This window comes from Corvus kubaryi, unplaced genomic scaffold (assembly GCF_017639235.1).
Source record: "Corvus kubaryi isolate FWS band 111438036 unplaced genomic scaffold, C.kubaryi_AGA036_p1.0 65165, whole genome shotgun sequence".
Lineage (NCBI taxonomy): Eukaryota > Metazoa > Chordata > Aves > Passeriformes > Corvidae > Corvus > Corvus kubaryi.
The window spans coordinates 6744-28549 of NW_024581808.1; the positions used below are offsets into that span (position 1 = coordinate 6744).

The 21806-nt window shown below is 42.1% G+C and overlaps 2 protein-coding genes across 4 annotated transcripts; both read right to left on the reverse strand.

Annotated features, from left to right (window-relative positions):
- Nucleotides 1-2825: 2825 nt before the first annotated feature.
- Nucleotides 2826-7138, reverse strand: LOC121673079 (uncharacterized protein C1orf115-like). The gene is made up of 2 exons (XM_042046124.1): nucleotides 6739-7138; nucleotides 2826-4362 (listed from the first exon to the last, which is right to left on the reverse strand). The coding sequence occupies exons 1-2, from the start codon at nucleotides 7027-7029 to the stop codon at nucleotides 4243-4245; spliced, it is 411 nt and encodes a 136-aa protein (XP_041902058.1). The 5' UTR covers nucleotides 7030-7138; the 3' UTR covers nucleotides 2826-4242.
- Nucleotides 7139-10414: 3276 nt separating this feature from the next.
- Nucleotides 10415-20849, reverse strand: LOC121673078 (serine/threonine-protein kinase MARK1-like). 3 transcript variants are annotated; one of them, XM_042046121.1, is made up of 5 exons: nucleotides 20721-20848; nucleotides 18424-18582; nucleotides 17389-17643; nucleotides 14590-14634; nucleotides 10415-12507 (listed from the first exon to the last, which is right to left on the reverse strand). In XM_042046121.1, the coding sequence occupies exons 1-5, from the start codon at nucleotides 20795-20797 to the stop codon at nucleotides 12153-12155; spliced, it is 891 nt and encodes a 296-aa protein (XP_041902055.1). In that variant the 5' UTR covers nucleotides 20798-20848; the 3' UTR covers nucleotides 10415-12152. The 3 variants fall into 3 exon arrangements, with proteins under 3 accessions (XP_041902055.1, XP_041902056.1, XP_041902057.1); XM_042046122.1 differs by having other exon boundaries at nucleotides 17389-17640; nucleotides 20721-20847; XM_042046123.1 differs by lacking the exon at nucleotides 14590-14634 and having other exon boundaries at nucleotides 20721-20849.
- Nucleotides 20850-21806: the final 957 nt, after the last annotated feature.

Here is a 21806-nt window from a genome sequence, read left to right on the forward strand (position 1 = left end):
GGGACTCAGGATATAGAAGAAGAGACAACTGGCTTTACTGCACCCCAACACAAAGCCTGCCCCTTTCCCAGTCTTACAGACAGGCAGAGGTCAGAAAGGGTGTTCATCCCTGAAGTGATCCGTGGCCTGGGAGTGGCAAAGATCTGGAAGTGCCAAAGTGCTGTGGCGTGGTACAGCTCTCCTCAGTCACTGCACTTCCAAAGCAAGCTGTGCAAGAGTGCTTCCTTGCTGCTAATGTTGCAGGACAAAGGACAATAGCTGTGAGTCCTCTGCCATTTCCTCAGAGCCTATGGTAAGCCAGAGGAGTAATTAAATACTCTGGCAAAACCAGCAGAAATATGCTTTATTCTGCTCTGTGAGTCATTGAGCAGTCACTAGGAATAGCCAGCAATTTAAAGTAAAAGTGACGTGCCAGGAGGCACGTCAGGTTAGTGGAGTTCATTCCCAAGAGAAGCATGGACAAGTTGACTACCTACTTCTTGCCACTCTTTCCTGGATTCAGCTTCCTGAACCTATTTATCCTGCCATTTGTTTTAAAGCACAGTGAAAGGTGCTTGGAAGTCTGAAGGGAACCAGACAGCGCCGTAGCACACCACTGAAGACAAACACCTGGCAAGTGAAGCAATGGGTAGAGAGGCCACACAAGTGCTTGAAAGGAGGAATGTATTTCATCCAGCTCAAATGTCAAATCAAATCTTCCCATGGTATCCACCACATCTTGTATTGTTTATGAGCGAGTCGAATGTCTGTTTTGGTCCTCAAAGGCACCAGCAGTTCAGCTGCAGAGAAGCCTATTTTAATAAAAGAGCCAGTGTGCACCTGTGGGTTGAAAGCTGTCCCTGCTTGGGTGGCTCCTCCGAGGCCAACCTTGCCAAGGGTGCGTCTAACACCTGTGCAGAAAGCCAAGAATCAATCCTGGACTGCCCTTCTGGCTTGGCACCCGCCAGGGCTGGCAACCCAGGCTCCTCGTCAATCCCAGCCTCTTCCCCATCACCAATGTCTTGCTCTCCCTCAACTCACATGCAGACTTCCAGCACGGCAGCTCTGCTCCAGATGGAGGCTGGCCATTTTGTTGGCTGAGCAGATGACCTGCCAGCCGATGCTGAAGTGGTCAGGGAGTATTTCCTCATCTCTTAGATCCTCAAGACAACATTTAGCAACAGAGCTGCAGGACCTGCCCTGTTCCACCTGCTTGCATTGTAGCTAAGCCAGACCTGGTCCAACAGGGATGCTGCCATGACTGACAGGAAGCACAGCCCTCTGCCATCCACCCAGCTGAAAAATGAACCTCACCCTCTGCATTCAGATTTTCTAGACACTGGGCTAATGAAGAGAGTAGGAAACCCTCAGGACAAGGCTTAGCCTCACAAATTCCCTTCAGGAGCTGAGGAGTGAATCACTGCTCAAGAACTGATAAGCAGCACTAATTGGTAGTCTCAGTGAGAATCAGCAGTTCATTTTGAGGGAGAAAAATGAATCATTAGCTGGTTTATTGCAACAGCACTCGTTACTCGCTTACTTTTTCTTTCTCTCTCCTCTTGCTTTGTTTTTGGTCTATTTTAGAAACATTGGCCAGCCAAAGCTGACTTGCCAATATGCCTGAGGCTTTTCTCAGGCTCACACAGAAGCACCAAGTACATGTCATTCAGGTTCTGTATGGATAGCAACCAAGTAACTCCCTCAAAGTTGCACCAGGTGAGCAAGAGCCCATGTGTCAGCAGGCAAAAGTCCACTGTGCTGAGCAGTTCAGGAGCTAAGGTTCATGTTTACCTTTGTGGAAGGTCTGAATGGGCTGGACCCTGTGTGTTGCAACGAGGGAGAAGCCTTACTAGTCAGGGGACACATGGACAAATAGATGGGACACTCACTCCACACAGAAAAATGGAGATCTCTCCCTACATGGTTTTAGTTATTTTTAAAAAGTTCTAATGATTTATGCTGTAAAAGCACTGTAAAACACGGAGTGGTGTAACAAAATCTGAAGTTAATCCCAAACTCCGTAGGCTGGTGTGGCATGTGGGTGGTAGGGACAGCCCTGTTCTTACTGCATTATCAACAACCCTCTGGCATGCTGCTGGGATGGGATCAGGGGGACAGGTCTGTCCCCACAAAAAGGCTCAAGAGAAACAACTGAAGGCATGAAATCAGTGAACAAAATCCCTTTGTGGGTATTCATACCCCAGTTTTTGCAATCTTAGAAGTCTTAGGTTTTAACTTTCATATTTTTAAAATCCCATACTGTAACTCTGAAGTTTCCTGTAGCCTGTTAACTCCTGCTCTCTCGTGCTAGGTAGACATAACAAAGCCTCTCCAGGCCTGCTCTCCAGGGACACTCAGACCGTCCTAGGCCCAAAAGCATAAACCAAAAGCCTCTAAAGTGGGGGCAAGCTTGGGGAAATGACATCATTAACTGAAGCTTTAATTGGAGAATTAACCCTGATATCCAAATGAACCAAACTTATAAAAGTGTGAAGAACTCGTGACCCATCATCCATCTTGGGTCCATTTTGAGAGTAGCCTCTGGCTCCCCAGGGTGTACCTTTGAAGGCCTTTCAAATAAATACCTACCTTTACTCCCTTATTCTTGTCTAGTCTCTGTGTTTAGGTAGCCTCTCAAGGCATCACTCTGCAGCCTCATCTCCACACCTTGCCATTCCTGAGCATTTCCACGCACTCTGGGCTACAATCATGTCCTACAAGGGCACTGAGGCCACAGGCAAAACAACGTGGGGAAGTTTACACTGCAGCTTCCCCTCACTGGCTGGGCTACTGTTGAGAAACTCCTCCTTTGTGCACTTACTTACGTGTGTAAGTAAAAACAGACATGGCTCTCGTGGCTTTTATTTACAGTCCAGTTAGAAAAGAGCATAACAGCCCACCCCACCCCCCCATCTGATTCATTTGCTACATTTAAAAGAAATATGGTGTGGTTTGCCAAGACATACAAACTCCTTTGTTCAGAAAAGACGAAGAAAGCAAGTGAACAGCATTTTTTTCCAGTTAAGTCAACTCCTTGATTACAAAAACAACATCAAAACTAGAAAGATATTTAATACAGAGAAAGTGCTAGCAGGGAAGTCATTTACAACTACCACAAAAGACTGAGACAAACAAACAAACAGACAAACAAACCCCACAGAATTTTTAAGGCCCATAAACCACCTTGTTCCCGTGTCATCAATACAAGATTTATATCCCTGGAGGTGTGACAGGGAAGTTGCTCCATGCACACCACGGAGCTGAGCCATCTGATACTGACATCCTCTGCTTACAGCTTCCAAGTGCAGAAATGAAGATGGAGCTGGGAGGTTATTTGGCCCTCTTCTCATACGTCACACTTGTACATTCTTATACCAAATGCTGTATGTATGGTTTTTTTCTCAGATGCAGCTGGTAATCAATTTATTTTTCCCCTGGTGAACACCACAGAATTAGGTGTAAAATGCCCCAGCTTCCAGATGCAGGTATATCACATTTAAACTCCATTCTCAGTAAAAAAATACATGCAGATTTCATAGTAGCAGAGGAAAAGTTTAAAATGTTAATCACAGCGAACCTTTAATGCCACAAAATCACAAATACACACCTCATTTTCTTTCCGGATTTTTACATCGTTCTTAAGATTATTTAAAGACTTACTATGCCCAGTGTTTGAAACAAACAACCATGATGCAGCAGAGCTCTCCATGTCTCAGGCCACAGTCCATTTATGTCCAAGTATATTTTTTAAGCACACTCATCATCTTAACCCTCTCAGGTAAAAAACCCCAGCAAACTTGGAATCTCAGAAAACCAAAGACTATCTTTTCCTAATCCCTTGTTATGTTTCCTCCACTGCATTGACAATTCCTCTCACTACCCAAACTCATCTCCACCTCCCCAGCTGCTCTCCCATCCTCTGTTTTCCTTCATTTCTCTCTCCCTCACCTACTTACTTTGCTATCCATCCTTGGCTCCCTTCCACACGGAGCACAAAGCTCTGGAAAACCAACTCATGCCTGAAAACAAACTTCAGATCAATGAATCAAAGATTATTTTCTCATCCTTACACTTCTTTGACCCAATTGGATTTTACAAAGTGCTGGAATTTTTTTCAGAGATGAGCGCTCAGTCTTGGAAAGGGCCTGGCGCAGGGGCTCGGGGCTGTTGGTCCAAGAGGTTTTTCAGATCCAGGTCTCAAATTTAATCCTAAAAAAGCAGCAATGGCCTCGTGTCCTCTCCCGTGGGGCACATGGAGCTGCGCTAGCGGACGAAGGATGCCACATGTGCTGACACTCCAAAGGGAGCAGAATAGGCTGCTGCTAATCCTTGCAGGCCGACCACCAAGTAGTGACAACCCTTCTGCAGAACCTTCCCGACGTTCTGGGGAGAGAGGTGGGAAAAAGGGATGAAAAAAAGGCAAGGTGATAGAAAATACCTTCACACAAAATCATTTTGACAGCCAATGTCACGGCCCCAGAAAATGAAATTCTCCCACCGCTAACGAGGGCTGGAGAGTGGAAAAAAGTTTTACCATCTATTTTTATATAGGCATACACACCCACAGGGTATAGTTAAACTGAACGGATGCAGCCTCCACAGGAAGCCAGGCTTTTACATGTGATTCTATTCAAGAATAAAATTAGTTTAAAATCACCCTACTTTGGAGAAGTACATAATTGCCACATTACATGTTCTAACTATGTTAGTAACTCCTAAAAGCTCATAAGGTGTTCAAATTGGTGCTGAACAAGAAGGCAGTATTGACTGAGAATACTTTTATGGAAATTTCATGGCTTTTTGTCAAAATAAGGAAGTTTTGATCCATATTTGTAAACATTTAGGAACCCATCTATGTACTGCACTAGAGATAAACTTGCCATGGATTATTTAACTAAAAACCTTAATCTAATTTTAATATCACTTTTGATAGCTTTTGCTCATGTGGCTGCTCACAACTGGGGGATTAATACAATGTGGTCAGATCTGGAGGAATATCAGAATTAGTTTTTAGTAGCTCTTTATGGTTGTGTGGGACTCTTGTGACATGGAAAACACTGAATCTGAGTAAATATTTCTAAATTGATGAAATCCAGTCAATATCTATTATATTCCTATGATTTCTTAAAGCTGCATTACAGAGGTGCTGGCACATAAAAACCTTCATCTACCATGATGCTACTACGCAGTTGAACTTTGCTGGTTTTGCTCCTATGCAAACTTACTTGAAGGGAGTTAAGATGCCAAAATAAAAAGGCAGCTCGAGCCTGGGGGCAGATCCTGAGGCTGGAGGAGGGTCTTCCTTCCCACATCTGCTCCTGCCTCTTTATGTCACACTGGAGTCTTCTTTCCCCCTTCCTGCCCTTAACCTACCTACCCAGGCCTCACCTGTGCTTCTCTGAGTTGTTCTTTATGCCAGAGCCAAACTGGCAACCCTTCCCCATGGGAATGTCATCTGACCAACACAAAAGGGAATACACAGTGCCCAAGAACTGGCCTGTGCTTTAAACACCATTAAAAACACCCTTACACCACCAGCAAAATGATGACCTTCTGCAACATAACCATGCTCACAAAACGTACAGATCAGGCCTACAGCTCAAGACAGCTTCCTACAGCATAGGACCTGGAAAACACAGGGCTGGAAACTCAAAGTATCAACTCCATCATGAAAGAATGAAATATTCTGTTCATTTCTTTGTGAAACAGTAGGATTTGAGAGGCGGCTCCTGACTATGCTGACATCTGTAAACTCAATTTCAAAAGTAACTTTGCCAAGCTAATGGCATTTTCTGCATGTCAGACATAGCAAGCATATCTTTACCAAAATCATGGGGTTTTAATAGGATGCAGTAGAAAGTCATGTCTCATGCTAACATCTGTAATCTCAGCAGCAGGAGAGGATTCCTGACAACAGACAGGTTTCTCCTGCTAACACAGAAACTATTTTTTGCTACAAATATCCAAAACATACCTGAGACATACTTAAGTGACATGAACAAGAGAAAAACAATAGAATTGTTCCACATAGCAGTTTTGTAACCAAAGGGATCCGTCTTCCGGTGGGAAGAAAACCAAACCACCAGACTGTAGGACTTGTGACTTCCCACACAGGAAAGCAAAAGAACAATTTTGATCCAAAATAGTTGTTACAGACGAAGAACAAGCTGCATTTTTTTCTGGTAACCCACAGCAGTGATTTCTAAGGGTCACCTCAGCCAAGGAATGTCCTTCGGGGCTGTTTACCGTTTCTTTCGGGTACTTCAGTGGAAGGGAAAAAAATGCAGGCCAATTAACTGGAAGTTTTAAGGAATAGTTTTAAAACAATGACGCCGAGGGAAACGCAGAACTAAGCAAGGCAAAGCACCCGTCACATGGATTAGCTTAGTGTCATTTTCACTCCGAAGAGACAGATTTTGTGCTCTTTGATCCAGGCGAGGGTCGGTGTTCGGCCCTTCCCACCAGCACCAGCTCCTTCCCGGGCAGGTCCAGAGCAAGCCCTGACCCCCACCTCGGAGCCGGGCGCTGGTTCTGAAGTGCCTGCGGAATAATGGGCATTCCCAGAGCCCCTCAGAACTGTCGGAGCCGAGGCCCCGCTGCCCTCCCGGCACCGCAGCCCCCGTGCCGAGGGTCCCCGTGCCGAGGGTCCCCGTGCCGGGGGTCCCCGTGCCGGGGGTCCCCGTGCCGGGGGTCCCCGTGCCGAGGGTCCCCGTGCCGGGGGTCCCCGCTCCGGCCGCCCCGGGCGCGCTGTGCCCTCACCTTTCCGTACTTCTTCAGGCGCTTCCCGTAGGGCCGCTTGCCGGGGGCCCGCGGCGGGCGCAGCGGCTCGTAGGAGCCGGGCAGCACGGCGAAGTGCACCTTCCTGCACCCGACGCCCTCCTCCTCCTCCTCCTCCTGCAGCGCCGCCGCCCGCGGGGCCCCCGCGCTGCCCCCGGCCCCCGCCGCCGCCTCCTCCTCCTCGCCGGGCAGGATGGAGACCTGGTCGTCACCGGGCCCGCGGCGGGAGAACCTGCCCCTCACCTTGGCGCCCAGGCGCGCACCCACCGTCATGGTGCCGCCGGGCGCCGACCCGTCCGCGCCGACCTCGGGCGCTTCCTCCGCCGCTGCGCCACAGGTGTGGCCTGAGGCGGCCGCTGCCCCCTCCCCGGGGCGGGACGGCTGCGGGAAGAGGCGCCCCGGCCCGGGACAGGCGGGCGAGGGCTGGCGGTGCCCCCGGCCCCGCCGCTGTTCTGGTGCGGGAAGCCCGGGATTCGAGCCCGTCGGCTCAGCGGGGACAGGTGAGCGCTGAGGGGGCGGCACAGCCCCGCACCACCCCCGGGCTCCTTCGGCCTCGGCGCCGCCAGGGCCGGCGAGACCCTTGGAAGCTCCTTCCGTGGCACCGCACGCACTGACCCGGCCCGCGGCAGCGCCAGGAGGTCCCGTTCTTTCCCCGTCAGAGAAAAAGGCCAAGCTCCCTGGACACCCCTCAGTTACAGGCGCTCCTACTAAAGGCAGGGGTAAACAGCCTCTTCTGCATCCTGGGCTGCGTTCGGCTACCCCTGGCCAAGGGGAAAGCGCCGAAGAAATTTCTCAGTGGCTTTTGCCCAGGTGCTGGGGAGGCTGAGATAGCCCCACCTCTGCGGCTGGGGTGCTGCAGTGTAACAGCTGCCTTTTCTAAGCGGCGTTCCTCACCTGGGTACATCAAGAACTACAAAATCGTATAGGGAGGATAGATACAACTTATTAAACCAGTTGGTGTATTTATCAACATTTGATACGCATATGAACACTTTGGACAAGCAGATGCAACACAGGCACAGACTAATCCTTTACCTTGAACTTTTCTTAACCGGGGAATAAAGCCTTCAACCTGTGCCTCCCCAATATGTATGCATAACATTCGGGAAGTAAATCCTGCACTCAACGCTGTTATCTGCCCCAAGGACAATGATTCACCACCTTCACAGCTCCGGAAAGCTGCGTAAAGAAGAGCGGGGCCGCGTCTCTGCAGGGTGGGAGGTGTGAGCCAAGTCTCAGGACTGTCACTACAGAAGTGCTCTGTCCCTTCCTCGATTTCATATTGAAGGCGTCACCACTCCTGTTGCCATTGTCGAGTTTTTAAGTCTCCAAAAGCTTGAGGCAGTAACCTAAACCAGGACAAGATTTTTGTTCACTGTATACCAGTCCCGAAGGGTCACCTACCACAGACCACGTGTGGCCCTGGGAGCTCCTCCTTCCTCTGGGCTCTGGCTTCGGCAGCGTCTGCAGGGCCCGTTTCTGAGCCACCCAGTTCTTCCCCCACCTCCTGGGGCCAGATGTTGAGCTTGCCTGCATTCCAAAGGTGCAGGTCGTTCCTGAACACTGCACACTGAAACGGAGTAGCACCATAGCTCCACAACGATTGCACGGGGGAGGGGGCAGGGGGAGAGGAGGTAAATTTTGCACTGCTGTAGCTTTTCATGAGCTACTTTCTTATAAAGTTTGAGGTAATTGTTTGATGCTGATTAAGCAGCAGCATCAAGAAATAAAATACCAATAATCTGTTCAGCAGCTTTTAAATTGGAAACTTTTTTCTTGTTAACCTGAAGCTATCTTGAAAAATCTCAAAAAAATGCATTAAGTATTTTTCAGGGGCTTTGAGAAGTGTGTATGTTCAAGTTTTCTATATAGAGCCAATAGGGGATGTATACTTGCCCCTAAAGGAGAAGCTCTGAGGTAGATAATTTTTCACTATCTTCTCAAGAGGGGCAGGCCTTTCCCCAGAGACTGGGTTTGTACCTCACGAGTTTGCTTCCTTTTTCAGAATACAACTCTCTGCTGAGATTTAGTGTCTCCATTTGTATGGTGGCCAAGGAATCACATATTCTGAGATGCATAGGTCCAAGGTACCCTTCGGTGTATGACACCAGATACCAAAACCTTTGTCTAAACAGCTCATGGAATTTCAGCATCATGCATTACCATACGGCATAATGATCTCACTTGGTTCTCCAGCAGTGTCATTCATTCAGTGGACCAGGAACGACTCTTTATTGTATTTTTACTGATTTAAATACATTTTAATGTTTTTAAATTGGACTGTGTGAAAAGGGATGCACCGAGTTTGGAAACATCTGTATACCTCAAAAGAAATAATACCCAAAAAAACCCCAACCCAGACCAGCAGAACCATGCAGTAACCCCACTGCTCACCCTCCACCCACCCCAAACACCCCCCACAGACACTGCCAACAAATTACAATTGAATTCGTGAGGCCTCTCAAGATTCGAGGCATCCCTATCCCTGCCTGGAGCTGGGAAACATGAAGTGGCATTTAAAACTTTCGTATTTCTAAAGTGAAAGCTGTGCTGGTAAAATGCCACACCAGCCCCCTCCCACATGGAAGTTGGGAACGTTTGGATCTGAAATGCAGCTTATCCCACTGTTGCCTAAGGAGTAACTTACATATGAACAGGTCCAGCATAAGGCAGCTGTTGAGGACTCCCAGAACCAGGCGCTGAGGTTGGGTAGGCACCATCTCCCTGATCCCAGACTAAGACGACTCTGCTTGCCAATAAAACCAGAGACTTTTTTCAGAACTGCTTTCTCTGATCTATCCATCTTATTCCTCCTGGGGCAGCAGCAGATTTGGAAAGCCAAATGCTGCACTTGTGTGCACCTACACCTTTCGCACTCAGACTGTGGCCTTTAGGAAGCTCCTGGGGTATTTGCTATGGAGAGCCTTAGGTGGGTCACAGCTCATCCTCCAGCAAGGTAAAAGAAGGAGGGCAGCAGGGTTTAGGAATCAGGGCGGTTTCACACTACTGGCAGTCACTGGACGGAACACCATTTGCAATCTACACTGACATATAAACATTAAACTGGCAGCGCCACATTTCATGGGAGAGTTGAACTAAAATCTATCAGCTCTGTCCTCTGGAAAAGCTACCTGTGTTTTATGGAACTTTGCTGCATCTCTGCTTCTATGGAGTGGTGAAAACCAGCGACAATCTAGGGCAAAGTTAGCCATGGAAAAACAGCGCCTGTAAAGCAGGAAGCTTTCCTAAGTACTTAATCTACTGTCTCACAGCATGACCTATATTTTTTTTCCACTGAACCTTCTGAAAAGGCAAAAGGTTTTGTTTCATGACCAAGTTCATACATTATCTTAGATTAGCATCACGGTTACATTTTAGTTGTGTATTTTAAAGAAAAATCGAGCATTTATAGACATTTATGGGTAAATTGGGCAGACACACACCCCTCTCCTCCCCAGGCTGATTTTTGGTGAACTCCTGTAAAAGCTCCTGGATATCCATTAATGCTAAACCACTGACAGTTTCTGAACAGTGCAGGACCACTTGAACCCATGCAATCCTAATCCTGCATTCACACTGTGCTGAAGATGGAGCCTATGCACCTTTAAACTGTTTTGCTACCTGCAGTAATGATTTTATAAAGGGCAAACAACAAGTATTTTAGTATGAGAACTGTTCAAGTAAGTTTTAATAGAGTGCACCAGTGAATCAAGATGACTTGCATCAGATTTTGTTTCAATGAACATCAGATAAAAAAAAGAAAAGGGGCTACAGTTCTTTCTTTCCAAACACCACCCTTTTTCTAAGGCAACAACACACGCCCATTTCCGAACATAACTGTTACATAGGAAAGCTACATCACAGTACAGTATGTAAAGTCCATCTCGGTCAAGAAGCCATTAGAGAATGGCACATTTACTACACTTACAGCTTTCTAACTTAGGGTTACAGAGTTTACCACAGCTTTTTTTTTAGTTTTTATTTTTTAAAGTGACAATTTCTTAATGAACTTTCTATTCTTCACAAGAGTGTGCAGATGGGGCCCATATGTTGATATTACAGTAATTACGACATTAAATAACATTGCACAACCAACCTCTATGGTTAATTCAGTACAAAAGAACAAGTATTAAAATGTACCAGTACTAGTGGTTTTACATAGTTTATAATCATTAATTATGAAGGAAAAAAAAAGTGGGGCTGTTTTTTTTTTTTTTCTTTTCTGTAGGCAAGTGCCTAATTACAAAGCTGCACATTACAGGCATAATGATGTGGAATAAATACAAGAAATCTGGTAAAATATTAAACACAAACAGGTTACATGGGAACAAACTGTACAACCACAAAAGCATAAATCAACAATTTATCATTATAAACAATGTATGTTTAGCTGTAAAATATTATGTGGAATTGCATGTACTCTTTGGGGCACATGTTCCAAAAGCCAAGCTAATTCCTGAGGTGGTATTATTAACTTACACAATTGGTCAACACTTCAGATTATCTTGTGCTATTAAACAATCCCAATGTTAATATATTTCCATAAAATGGAATTTGTAGTATTCTGAAGGCAGCAAATAAGTGATATTTTACACCAAGATATTCAAATAATTCCGGTTCTCCATTTTGGTGCTACATTTATTAATGGGCCACGGGAATAAGAATTGGAATTTGCAGACAGAAATCACTTATGCCCGGTTTCTGTTCCCCCACAGCTCAGAGCTGGCCAAAGGCAGAACAAAGTTTCTAAACTGTAAGTGCCAACACTGTAAACATGTTTGTCTCTTTTTTTTAACTAAACACTGTCCAATAACAAGGAAAAGAGCCAAAGATAAGCAGGAACAGTCTCATGTAGAACAAAAGCCAATTATTCATTGACTTTTGGTTCAACTCATGAACAATTTTTAAATAATTAAAAATGGTCATGCTACAGTTGTGAAAACTAGTTTTGTGCATTTGACTCAGGACACAAGTTTTTTAAAAAACGCATGGTAGAGGTAAGACTTATAAAACCCACCAAAAATGTAAATGATAGGGAAGAACTTTTCCAACTCAAAGCATCAAACATACATTTCTGTGCAGAAATCTAGACAACTATACAAGATCTGAATTTAAGCAGTCATCTTTTTATTATACAACTCTATGAACATAAAATGAACAGAATGCTCTATATACTTACCTGTACATGTGAACATAACTTCTTTAGCTACAGTTATTTAATATAGGTCATACTGGATTTAACTTTACAATTCTGAATAACTATGTATAACCTTATTGCAATAAGGGCAATTTCTACATGGGAAGTTTCACAGGCCAATCACATTAGGCAAAACCAGTACATTCAAAGTGTAGATCATGTATGAATCTTCCCTGATCCCAAAGAATTTAGGTTCTCTTTACAGCTTAAGCTCATTTGCTATCTTGGATGCAATGTTCTTAAATGCAATAGAAGTCCCAGATATTCTCTTGAAGCGAACTCCATTGAGCGACAATCGTGGCAGTTTGCAGACTTCCATCTCCCACTGAACAAGGCTGTCTTGTCGTGCATCACCGTGGACACAGAAGAGCAAAAACCTCTCTTTTTGTTCGTAATCACAGTTATTAGCATCTAACACTTTCCGAATCTCTCTCATCATATCATTCGGGTCCATAGAACTTGTGGTCTTCATACTCCACGTGAACCGCAAGGAGCGTGGCTTTGAATCTTTGCTATCCTCCTTCTCTCTGTCTTTAGGCTCCCCAGAAACACTCCTGGAACAAGTGACATACAGCCAAGTCAAAACCAAAGCAGTGTAGTCGAGAGAGATGAAGAGAAATACAGTTCTTGAACAGGGGTTTCTAAACTGCCATTGAGATGCCATGAGTCATGGGCGAGCCAATTCAGGGATTTGGATGGACACTGCTGGAACAGTCCTGCCCCACATGCTGCACGCATGTGCTCAGCACAGCACCGTGCCACAGTAGTGGCACACAGCAAAGCAAGTTTGGAAACCCCTGCTCTACAATGTTCTGATGACAACATGTGCAATGGTAACTGCAGCAGACACACGTTACTCCATACTGCTCCAAAGAGAGTGGAATCTATGTAAAAGCATGACTGAAGTTCTGCTGATTTCATGATCTGGAGCATGCCATACACCAACAAAACTGAAGTTGAGGGACACAATCCTGAAGCAGAAATCATACTGTAAAAGCAGCAGAGGAAGAAATCCCACCCTGCAATTCACAAGTCTTTAGTTAATTCCCTCCCCTCTTTTCTGCCTTCCCCCCGTTTTGTACTTGCTTAGATTTTTGACCTCTCTCTGTGTCAAAAGACCTTATAATAACATGTTTTATTTTAACTGATGAGGCAGAATTTTGGACTGTAATTTGGTTGTAAACAGCCTGTTAGTCACCACTTGAGTATACAGCCACCAGCTTTTACGCATAAGAAACAGCGACGTGTATTTTACAAATACAGACACAAAGTATTTTATTTGATAAAGGACAAAACAGCAAGGGAGCAATTCCAATTAATGCTCTTAGTCTGATGCTTCCTTATCAAACAGATTACTCGTTCCATTACAGAAAACATTTTGAGAACCAGCACTAATTATTTTAAAGTAATTCCACGGTCAGCTGTATCTGTTTGTGCCACAGGTACTCCTGATGCTGATGCCTCCCCAGCCATCACTGGGGAAAGGTGCTGCACTCATTTTGAGTGTATAAACAGTCATTATGCAGAGAGGAGTCAAAACAAGCACTTTTAATTTGACTTTGTGTGACCCCCAGAGAACCACACTGATATCAAAGGATAAAGCAGGGATAAGATCTCAAATGACTTTTTTAGCCCAAAACAGACACTGTAGGATGACAAAAAGCAGAGAAAGCTAGAGAATGAAAGCAAGAGCTGAAAGCAACTTTACACTTCACTTGAACACTCAGTCTCTTTTCCCTTTCCACATCCAAGAGTTTGACAGCTAATAGACTCTGAATTGAAAAGGGCTAACTTAGATAAATGCATTGTGTGTTATATACAGTGTATCCTGGTAAGAATGTGCTGTTTATTTTTTTTTTTAATAGAGGCTTTCTGTTTTGAAAACTAAATCAATACCTTCTGTAAGTGACCAGTTTAGAATGAATGCAAACTACAATGCCTGTTCATTAGAGAGCAGAAAAATAAGGAGGTATGCACTGTGCTTAAGCACACCAAAAATGCAGAGCCAAATGCTGAAACATGGCAAAAGAGCAGATATACTGGAAAATGAGCATATGAAGGAATGTTTTATTGCTAACAAAGCATCTGTAGATTTGTGTACAGTGGCTGCCACAGAAATTCAATATTTGGCGGTCACCACCCCTTTTGTCTGAATGTCACTTGCTTTATTTCTCAGAGCAAGTGACATTCATTTCTCAGGGACTATAAGGTGTTTACTTATGGCAAGTAGCAGCTTTAGTAATGAGCACAGTATGTAACTATAGTAAAAATTTAATAGGTACATATATACACACATACACACGAAGTATTTACACTGTCCACTGAAACCAAAAGTAAACACCATTAAATATTTGTAAGTCAAAACATGATTTTAAGTGCCTGAAGGATTGGTTAACTCCTACAGGGGGCTTTATTATTCAAAGGAACACACATAAAGGTTTATATTAAATACTTCGCAAGAAAGCAGAAATGAGGGATATAAAGGACCTCACCAAGACCCCCTCCCCCCAAATAGAAAACATTTTTGAAATACAGAATACTTAAGCACTATTCTCTTTTACATCCTGATTAAAAGGCTTTAAGAAATCACTTGATTCGAAAGACCTAGGAGCGAAGTATTAATAGTGACTCCTCACCTTGAGGTGTCAGTTCTGCCACTGGCTTCGCCTTCACTTGGATCCCTCAAAACAAAGTTAAGGTTGAGATTCAATGATAAAGGTGAAAAATAAAAGTTAAGAAAACCTACACCTAGAACAATGTTAAATAGCTACTGACAAAAAAAAAAAATCAGTATAATAATGTCAAGCCTAATACTGTTTAAAGTATTTTTTCACAGCTGTAATTTTAGTTTCCCTTTATGACACCTTAGCTTTCTTCAGCTCTGACATGTAATTGTTTTATTTTTTCCCCAACTGATGGCAAAATTAACATGTTGTTCTGAACCTACTGCAGACAGAGCAATGGCCACATGTAATTCCAGCAAGCACAGAGGAGCAGTTCGTCAAGGTGGTCCGGGGGGCTCCACTCTGCATCCCTGTGGGTCAGGCCTTTGTATGTCAGCACTTTGAGACAAGCCCATGCTTAAGCACACTCAAGCAATTAACAATAAGATGTGCCTAAGGGTTTGTGAGACCAAATGCTTGAAGCCCAGTTCACGAAGGTTACTTCAACATCGGCTTCACTTTAAGCAAATCAGCTGTTACACTGACTCCAGTGATATTACCACAGAGCTCAAGATTAAATATATCTTTAACTTGTTGCATTAGAGCTGTGCTTTGCAAGGAACTGTTTTATATTATGTCTTTTTAGTATGAAGCAACTTGAAACATATCCCCAGACTGTGTAAGCCACCTAGGTATGTTCCTAGTGCTGCTGTACCAACATTTTGGCACCTAATTGCAATTAGCTGATTAATGTAATACCTTCAAAACACAAACACTTTAGTAACTAACACCAGGGAAGTATCATTTGACATAAACCATTGATTCAAAATACTTCAATACCCTATTCACTAAGCATTCTCATTATGTATTTATTTTATATACTTACCAGAAAAGGCATTTACCCTTGTCAAAAGTTAGTAAAAAAAGTCTTTCATGACACCTTCTAGTCAAAGTATGCTTTAAACCATTATTTCCTGAACAGTATAGAAGTTAAAAGTTATGTGATCCAACTCAAAGAACAGCAAAAAAATAACCCCCTGGACCTCCACCCACATAATCCCAGTCATTAAGTCTCAAACAACCCAAATTAAAAAGAATAAGAACACATCAAAACACCCCACCATCACCAGAAACAAAACAAACACACACCCTATAGGGCCATGACAAAATATACTTTTAACAGTACAAAACATACTAGGAAATTGTATAAAACCTTCTATAATAAAGATAAATTTACAATACAGCAATTTAAGATATCTTAATTCTAAACATATAGTCCAAAATGTTATTTTAATATTGTAGTTTAAGATAGTGAAGATATTATTTCTTTGATCTAACTCTTAAAAAAATGCAATATACCATTCCTTGCAAATAACAAGGAGCTGTTACACAAAAAAGCAGCCTGTGCTCTTGAGGTTGATTAGTTACTCAACAGAAAATACCTTTCTTCTCATTTAGAAATCTACACTGACAACAGTTGACTAACTTTCCCGTAATATTTTTTTTCCTCTTTAAAATCAGAGAACAATTCTCTCCTTGCTACTATGTAAGTGCTGGAGATACCAATAACAGATGATCATAGTCCTGTATGTTCAGGTTTCTGGAAAAAGAAAATAATTCATATACTTTTCTTTTTAGGTCTTCATAGGAAGTATTATTTAGGCACACACTGATGCACTATCAGCTCACCAGGTGAAATCAATTTTGTGAGGAACATCACTCCATTTCCAGCTTTCTCTCTCCTCTTGCCTTGTACAATTCATGATATTTTACCTATAAATTTGCAACTACTAGCTTAACCTAACTTTGAATTGATCTTTTTTTTCCCCCTACACACAAGTGATAGGATTCAGGGCATAACAGCCCTCCTCTTGCATTCTCTGCAAGAGAACAAGAAATTTCCAGTATATAATTGTGTTGTAAAGCTGAGAATAATGCACTATGGACACATCCATAAACAGAATTGAAAATTAATAGATAAATCACTGGTAGAAAGAGGCAAACTGAAAAATTAAGTCCCCTTTTGGGAAGGCTCTTGTGACTTCTAAGTCAACAGTCACCTGATATTAAACCCAGTATTTGAAAATCTATCTCAGCACCTCTCCTCACAGTTTTATTGCTGTTAGCATCATCAAAGGAATGAATGAAGATCCAGGATGTGTGGGTTTACTTCTTTCAGAAACCTGAACTTACATTTGAAGAAGTTGGTGACATAGAACAACAGGCTGTATGATACTGAAATACTATTATTTTCACACTTCCAGACTTCTGCCTGCTTCTAACTTCTCATTTATTCACAGATTTAAGAATTACCTGAAATAACTTGTGAATACCTATTCCTTTTAAGGACAGCAATAGAATGATTGTAAATATAGCCCTTGCAACAAACTGCATCCAATTAAAAAAGTAAAATATTGTTAACACTAAATAATGACTCATTTTGAAGTCACTGTTTCCAGTATTCAAACTAATTTGATTTTAATTTAATTGTATCATAGCTGTGAAACAAGAGCAAAAGCCCCTTTTGAGCAGCGTTCTCTTGCTCCTGTAAGATAAAGAAGCAGAATAGCTGCTCAAACAATGGTTACAATACGTACAGAGAAGTGAAACAAGGCAGATGCAGGAAGGAACACACCAACCAAGTAGCACTCTAACTAAATTTATATTCACTTCAGAGTTACACTGGAAACTGTCAAAGACTTCACAGCTAAAGCCCTGGTTACAGGCTGGGCCTCTCTAATTTTGTTTTCTCTTAAAACGTGAGGTACCAACCTGCGGACAAACTTGGAGGTGATCTTGCTGATGATGCCAGTGGACGTGCCCCTCCTGGCGTGTGCGAACGCACCGGTCTCGTGGGACGGCGAGGCGGGCGGGCCGTTGTAGGTGGCGTTGCGCCGCTCCCGCAGCTGCTCCCCGTGGAAAGTGCTGCGGCTGGAGCTGCCCCGGGGAAAGCGGGTCCGGTCTGGAGTGGTAGTGCTAATGCTATGAGCAGATGGGGAGGCAGCAGGCACTCTTTGAGTTGCACTGCTGGGAAAACAGAAGCATAAATAACGAGAGACTAGGCTAAAAGCCCTCCTACATGACAACTGTTTCTCAAAGACAGGAAAGAAACCCCGCTCTTGATTCTTTTTAAAAACTGAATGTGCTACTGATCTGCTTTTATGATTCATACTCAGTTTGATTTTACAATGAATATCTCTTGATTATTTCTATCTCAAGTATTAGAGCTGGTAAAGTATACACAGATCATAGGACAAAGGAAAAAGGTAGAAAAGTGTGGTGGGAGCTGAAATGTTCCCAGCTCTCTTCTGGAAAAACATGCTCATTAACATCCTTAACACAAGCACTCCCAAAAAACTTAATGGGTATTTCTTCAGTCATAACCTGACAGAAGTAAGTGTATAAAGCTATTCAGGCAGTTAATAGTAAGAACAACTATACTGCAGTGCTTTTAGACACCAATGAGCTTAGCAACCTATAAATCAGAGAGGTTAACATTTAATTTCAATTTATGGTGGCCTGCATTGCACGGTCCCATCTTAAGTAGTCAGATTTTTAACTACTTAAGTTTTCCAGAAGTTTCCAGAGGGAGGCAGTCAAGGAACTTTTTTAACTGTATGCAAACGTGTGCCATGAACAAAACCAGGCTTAAATCATCTGTAATACCCACAATACTTGAGCAAGTTTAAAACCAGTACACAACGTGGCAGTTTTGACTGGACTACAAACACTTTGAGGTCTATCATGAACTGAACAACAGCATTTCTGAAGTGCACAGCAATGAAGAAACGCCCATCAATCTGTTACCTTGGTCGGTAAGCTTCAGTACCATCTTTGATGGTTGGCAGTGTGACTTTGATAGGGTGACCAGAGGCAGACATAGACTTTTGATGCCGAGGGCGCGTGGAGACAGAGGCCACTGCAGAGCCTGCGGAGGATGTGCTGCTTGCAGACATTTCTGTCAGGCTTTTGCCATGGCAGCAAGGCAGCAGGGATGGACAAATGACAAGGGAAAAGAAAGGTTAGTGTAAAACCCCTTAAAAAAGAGAAAACAACTCATTTCTTCTTTTAGAACTCAGCAGTGCTGTTTAATTAAACAGAAGACCGAGTGACCAGGCTGCCTTAATCAGTTAAAGAATACAGAATTCTGAGAGAATTATGTTCATCCATAAATGAATTCTCCATATATGCTAAATTAGGCCTTTTCATTCCTCCCAAGTTTAAAGCTTACACACACGTTATTCAAAGTAATGAAGAAAGACTACAAAGAATACAAGGACATAATAAAAAATACTGAAAAAGAAATTCACAAAGACTTAAACAGATTGATTAAATAGACTCCTTTTGTGAATACCCTTATTTACAGTTAAAACAAACATCTAAAACTTGAAACATTTGGAACTGCTGTCACATTATCACTTAGAAGTGACTGGTTTTTAAAGGACCAATTTGTCCTTCTCCTCTGGACTATCCCAGACACTGCTGGGCTGAGTCAACCCTTTCAAAGTACAGTTCCTTCTACCAGTACTTTTATTTCTCCTTCCTTAAGTGGCAAGAAAGATGGAAGTAGTGGCAAAACTATTGTGCCATTAATTTTTAAAACAAAAGTCAAACGAATTAGGGCAAAATACAGCTTTGCCTTTACAAGCATAAGTGAAATTGCATTAATAATGTATTAGCAACTGGAGTCCCACAGCCAAATAATATCTGTAGCAAAGAGGTAACGATTTCAGATGAACAATTCGATGACACAAGACATTCAGCTACACCCAATCCAAATTCATTTGCAACACACATCTTGTAGGAAAGGCAAATAATACAACTCAAAAGAAAATTCTTCCTCATTTTTCAGAATATGCTTTAAGAACTGGGCACAATTTTCATTGTACTCATGAAAGGAACAGGGATTAAGAATCTTTCAACACTAGAAAAATTGAACTGTAAAATGAAAAACTTTGAAAAAAATCCCTTCTCTTTATAGTGTTTCATGCATTAAACCTCTTGAAAGAAAAGTATCTTTGTGAGATCAGAAAAAATACTGTAATATATATTTTAACCCTCTATCTAAAAACTACATTACCTTCTTTCTTTTCAAAAATGGATTACTACCCTTATTCAAATATTTGAAACTATACACAAAACTACTGGAAGACACTTTTGAAAGCACCCATCCAATAATTTGAAATTAAAGTGATTTAAGGAAGTACATTAAAAAGCAGAAAACTAATTCTAAGTGTTTAATTAAATAGTTGTATTTTGTGTTCCACAGCTCATTTTGTTGTAGCTGAACAACCCTATAGTTCTCTTATTTCCAAAATTGTATGCATCATTAAAAAATTAAACACTATGACAGAAAACAAAAGAAAACTAGTTTACTAGATTATGCTATTTCGTGCTATGAATTTTTTTGTTCATTTTACAGTAACTGTTGTATTTGAATAACTTCAAAAGCACCAGAGTAAGACCTGTTCTTTGAATCTAAAAACAAAATTGTATTTTTATTATTCTCCAGTAAAGTCAGTATTTTATTTTTCAGTCAAGTACAGGAGTTAAGTAACACCAGGGATGAACAAAAGATTTTTAAAAAGACTAATTGGCAGTGTTAAACACAATACTACTTAACAAAACATACTAAACTGAGCTTGTCATCCCACAAAAGACACAAATGGGTTACCATCACTATGAAAATATTATTTAGGCCAAAAACTTATATTGAAAACAATTGACAAATTTTAACCATTTCAGCTTTTTGAGTGATTGGGGGAAATGAAAAAGGATCAGGCTACACTGTCAGAGTAATCCATCTCAAGCTCTCCACAGCATAACTGCCCACTTAGCAATTAGTTATTAGCACAGTTACTCCATCCTGTGTCGGAAGACAACCCTCAGTAATCAATGTAATGCCATAAAAAGAAGCAAAGGCTGCCTGACACACAGCTTAAAAAGTCGCCACAAAGCAGCAGCAGTGGAAGATGAAAACATACACTTGGACTTCATGTATTTCACACTGTGATTCATAATGGTATGGATTAATTGCATAACCTGTGTCTTCTGTGCCTCAGTTCTTGTACTCAAACCAATAAACAAGGAAAGTTGAACAATACCTGTTGTCCTTCCCATTCTGTATTGCAGAATAGCGATCTGAAGAACGTTCACAAACGTAAGTGTTCCTCCTTGTCATTCCACTACCAGAAAACACGTTATTCTAGAAGGAAATTAAGACTAAAGTTAAATTAAATACTTTCTTCTACTGTATATCATGTTGTACAAAAACTTAAGCATTGGAAGAATACTTAGCATTTCAGCCACTTATGTGTATTGTTAATGCTTTCAAATGTACTAAGTCAATCTGTCAACATAAATCCTTTATATCATCAGCTGTTTTTTCCAATAGCTCATTCACCATCTCATTACTGCACTATTGAGTATACACTGAGAGAACACAAGGAAGTTTAATTTTGCTGACACATGCTTTAGAAAGTGTTATTATGCAATTCCCACATACTGTGTTCCTGTATTATTGGTCCCTGGGATCAAACAAACCAGGATCCCAGAGAACACACCTGTGGCTGGCTGAAAGGCTTTCCTGCACAGCATGATTTTCCAATAAGGGCTCCAGTTTGTTGCCCCTGTCAAAAGAGCTTTCAAGAGGAAAATGGAAATACTATCACTGTGTGCCAGTCAACCCAGAAATTATGATGCAGATAACATGGCAAATATGTCTTGTAGCTACAAATACATTACCCCAAAAGATACACAAAAATATTTTTAAATTATCCACATTAAATTAGCCTTTTTAATTTTAAATGTTTGAGTTTTAAACAAAAATATTCAGTAGCTGTGTAAGCTGCTCAACCTTGAACTACTATTGTAATATCAGACACCAATATTCCCTAATCATGCCCATCACAAAGCCTTTCAAAGTCCCCAAAATAGTAACAGAGCTAAAAATGCATGAATATTGAAGCTGCCATTAGCAAGTAAATCAATTTCTCATTCTTCATAGCAAAGATACTCCATTTAATTAGTTCTCACAAAGCAGAGAAATGCTTGTGACATATCAGCTTGTACCACACATTACTCTAATCAGCTTTGGGGCAGCGTAGTTTTGGAAGAGCTCAGATATGAAATCTCATCTTAGGAGACTCAGAGTTCCTGCATGCAATCCACAAAGCCATAATTTCAAAGAC